The sequence below is a fragment of the Drosophila miranda genome, assembly GCF_003369915.1.
Source record: "Drosophila miranda strain MSH22 chromosome Y unlocalized genomic scaffold, D.miranda_PacBio2.1 Contig_Y1_pilon, whole genome shotgun sequence".
In the NCBI taxonomy this organism is placed as follows: domain Eukaryota; kingdom Metazoa; phylum Arthropoda; class Insecta; order Diptera; family Drosophilidae; genus Drosophila; species Drosophila miranda.
The window spans coordinates 46066056-46070028 of record NW_022881603.1 but is presented as its reverse complement, the minus strand read 5'-3'; the positions used below and the strand labels follow the sequence as shown (position 1 = coordinate 46070028).

Genomic DNA, 3973 nt, shown 5'->3' with positions numbered 1-3973 from the left:
GAATAAGCACTCCTACCCCGACGTGCCCGCAACTGCTGCATAGGATTGTGACAGAGCTGTTCCCCAGGCACCCGCAGAAGGAAGAAACTAACCTGGACCAGGAGGAACCACCATACGAGCCAGTATCTACACTGGAGGTCATAGAAGCAACCAGGAGAGTTGGCGACCGGAAGGCACCAGGGCCGGATGGAATACCCAACAAGGCCCTAAAGCTCGCGGTGGCCACCCGACCGGAACCCTTTGCGGAGACTTTCAACAGTTGCCTCAGGGAGGGAACATTCCCAAAACGATGGAAGAGGCAGCGTCTAATTCTGCTGCCCAAAGGCAACAAGCCAGCAGACGATCCATCGGCGTACAGACCAATCTGCTGTAATGTCTCCTCTTCCAGGCTGAGGTAAGCTCAGTCCTGTCCAGGGGTCTTCCTACAAGAAATTTGTAGTTCGCAGGAACTCCGAAAGGGGGGTCGGCTCGTCTTACTGGGCGGACGTGAGGGTCGAGAAGAAAGGCGCGGAGCGAGGCACACCTGCGTGGGTCGGGAAAGAGGGGTCACAGGGCGAGTCACACCTGTGGGGGTCGAGAGAGGGGCGAAGGGCGTGTCACACCTGCGTGAGGGGGGGTTTCGAGGATTGATCGGGGGTTAGTGGAGGTGAGTGTGGCTCGCTGGCGAGTAGTTGTTGGTAAGGGTGACCGGGGAGGGGTTTGGATCCCCAAAAATGACTTACACGGGGTTGGTTCTCGTTACAATAATGATTTATTAGCTTGCTGGTTATACAGGTAATTTGTTTCATTGAATATTTTTTGTTGTTTCGTCACGTTCCCGGAAGGATTCTTAACTTGTATCTTAGTTGTCACGCGGGACAACGTCTATTCTCAGCCCGGGTCTCCGCGTAAGTGAAGTCTGCTCGGCACTTGCGCGCTCTGGAAAACTTCGCTGGGTCTCCGCGTAAGTGAAGTCTGCTCGGCGCTTGCGCGCCCGGGAAAACTTCGCTGCCGCCGATCTCTAACTTATCAGTATCTACGTGTCTTCGTCGGCTTCGGATTGGCTGCCGCTTCGCGGAGCGTCCCGAAGCCGCGAAGGGAAGGGGTGGGGGTTCTTATCGGCTAGTCTGTGCTTCGGGAGCTTAAGTTTAGAGGTGGGGGTAATGTGTTGGCCCGGTGGGGAGTTGTCACCGGCTAACGGTTCGTGTCTCGGGAGCTTATGGCTAAACGCGGGGCAATGTGTTGGTGTGGGGGGCGTTCTTACCGGCTAATTGTCAGTGCTTCGGGAGCTTTTCGTTAGAGGTGGGGGTAATGTGTTGGTACGAGAATGTGGGATTGGCTGTCGTGAAACGGTAGGAGAAAAGGTATGGGGAATGAGTTTCTTTATTGGTGGTACATTTATCGTATGCATTCTCTGTTCTTAAGGCTAAGTAACGATATATTTAAGGGAAACTGGAGATATAAAAAGGGGAAAAATGAGGCGGTGACGATGCCGCGATGTAGCGCGCTGTGACGAACCTTCCTAAGGTTCGTTACACCCCCCCCCCCCCTTTCTTCCGGGAGGAGGTCGACGCAGACAGGCGCGGCCCGGGATCGCTTGTGGACCCGGTAGCACTGATCCCAGGACCAGCTTCGGAAACGGAGCCTCTCCGATTCCAGGCCCGCCGGTAGGATTCGGCCTGGGATGTTGACCTGCCAATCTGCCGGCGCGATTACCCACTGGGTGGGCTGGTTCAGCTCTTCGATCAGGGAGAAGTCCGCTGGACTTTGCCCCTCCCGCGTAGATTCGTCTTGAAGAAATCGTAGTATTTCATCCAAGTCGCAGTCCACAAGCAACTGGTCTTGTCCTTCCCACTCCCCAGTTTGGGGGGTCGGCGCCGTCTCCTCCGCAACGGGTTGTTTTACCCTCCGTAGGGTCATGGTGGGGTACCCGCTGTCCGGCCCCGTTTCCCACTGCTCCTCCGGTTCGGTCAGCTCCGCTTGTCGAACCGGAGCGGCGTTTCCCTCTTCTGTAGCCCAGGTGGGCCATTCAGTGGGAGGGCCTTGCGCTGCCTCCGCGTGGGGCGCTTCGGCGTGCGTTGGTGTGGTCGCCGCTGACTCTTCTGGAGGATTGGGGCGTCGGGGAGGATCCGATGCGGGCGTTGGCGGTCGCGCTTGGGCGTGCGGGGGGCTTGCCCTGGCTGGGGCGGCCGGTTCGGAGCGGTAGTCGATTGGTTCCGGGGCTTCTCGGAATGTCCTGAAGAACGCGTTGACATTCCGGCCGGGAGGGACAAAGACGTCTACGGACATCTGGTGGTTACGCGTGACGCGTAACCCCCATGGCGTGACCGTGTGGTGAAAGGTCTCTGTTTCGGCTATGAATTGCCGACCGTAGGGTTCCTCCTCTTCGCTCTCCCCGTCGTGGTAGTACGCGTTGTATGGTTTCGGTGTGTAACGCTCCAGCCCCCTCTCGGGGCGGTAAATGCCACGGCCGGTTCGGGGATCGCGGCGCTGGTGATAACCGGCATCTTCAAACTCCTGTTCGAACATCGGCGCGTATGATGGCGTCTCTGGTTCCGGAAAGCTGTGCTGGCTAGAACCGGCATCTTCGAACTCCTCTTCGAATGACGGTGACCCTGGCTCCGGGGAGCAGGGCGCGGCTCGTCGTTTATACGGCGGCGGCGACCACAGGTTCTCTCGACGGAACCCGGATGGTCGGCGGGAGAACCGCGGGGGGCTGTCTCGGGGACCCTCGTGGTCGGCTGCCCCTGCCTCGTCGGCGTCTAGCTCCATATCTGCGTACATGTCCCCATCGGAGGTGTGGGGTTCTTCGGCTACTCCTGGCTTCGGGGCGGCTTCCTCGTCCGCCTTGGCGGCGGACTCCGGGGAGCAGGGCTCGGCTCGTCGTTTAGACGGCGGCGGCGACCACAGGTTCTCTCGACGGAACCTGGATGGTCGGCGGGAGAACAGTGGGGGGCTGTTTCGGGGACCCTCGTGGTCCGCTGGCCCTGCCTCGTCGGCGTCTAGCTCCATATCCGCGTATATGTCCCCATCGGAGGTGTGGGGTTCTTCGGCTACTCCTGGCTGCGGGGCGGACTCCGGTTCCTCGGCGTCGGAGAAATCCGTGAGGTCTACGACTTCGGGTGACTCTGCTGATGCAGCGGCTCTCTGGTGCGCCTTAGCTGGGGTGTTCTCGGTGGCGTTCATGGCTGGTTCTTCGGTGCGTAGAGTTCGGGGAGGGGGAGAGTGTCTATTTTCTTTTTAATCTGCTTTAATCTTCTTAATTCTAGGGCCTCCCAGGGGGCGTGACGAAAACTTACATTGTTTTGGTTCTTGTATTAAAGGGTTTGATCAAATCACATAGCTCGCTCGGCGTTCGGAATCTGACTTATTTCTTGTATTTCTAACGTCATGCATTTCCCTCCGCTGACAGCGCGACTCACGGGAGCCGGCGTCAGCGGGCTTGCAATTCTGTAATCTAAGCTATGGTAAATGGATCCGTGGGACGATTATGGACGTTTGGGGCATGGGTTTATGAATGTGTGTAATGAGTGTAATGCATGAATCTGCCGAATTGACATTTATATATTTTTTTTTCGTTCTTTCTTTATTTTATTTATTTTTTTTTTTTTGGTTGTTTCATTTTCGTCGTCTTTTCTCTTCGTAACTTCCGTTTTACGGGCAGCGCAGCTATGCGTCGCACGCGGGCTCCGATCGGATTTCGGGCGCCGATGGGCCGGGTGTAGGGCCAGCTCTTATCGCTGGGCTCGGCCGGCCTCTGGGCATGTATCGCCGCGGGAAGGCTCTGCCGGGGGCGACAGTACCGTGCGCCGTCTCTGTTGTTCTGGCCGGTTCGTCATTGGCCGGGGGGTTACGGGGGGCGGCCTCCACGTCTCGTGCTGTATGCTCGTTCCGAAGGCCTTGGGATTTGAGGCGGCGGTATAGCACCCAGATGATGGCGCAGAGAGGGATGGCGACGACGAGGGTGAACAAATAGGAGGCGGCGCTCCTTATC

General features: G+C 57.8%; 1 protein-coding gene across 1 annotated transcript; it reads right to left on the bottom strand.

Moving 5' to 3' along the window:
- Positions 1–1253: 1253 nt before the first annotated feature.
- On the bottom strand, positions 1254–3558 carry LOC117191702 (fibrous sheath CABYR-binding protein-like). The gene is made up of 3 exons (XM_033396498.1): positions 3279–3558; positions 1620–3173; positions 1254–1318 (listed from the first exon to the last, which is right to left on the bottom strand). The coding sequence occupies exons 2-3, from the start codon at positions 3163–3165 to the stop codon at positions 1254–1256; spliced, it is 1611 nt and encodes a 536-aa protein (XP_033252389.1). The 5' UTR covers positions 3166–3173; positions 3279–3558.
- Positions 3559–3973: the final 415 nt, after the last annotated feature.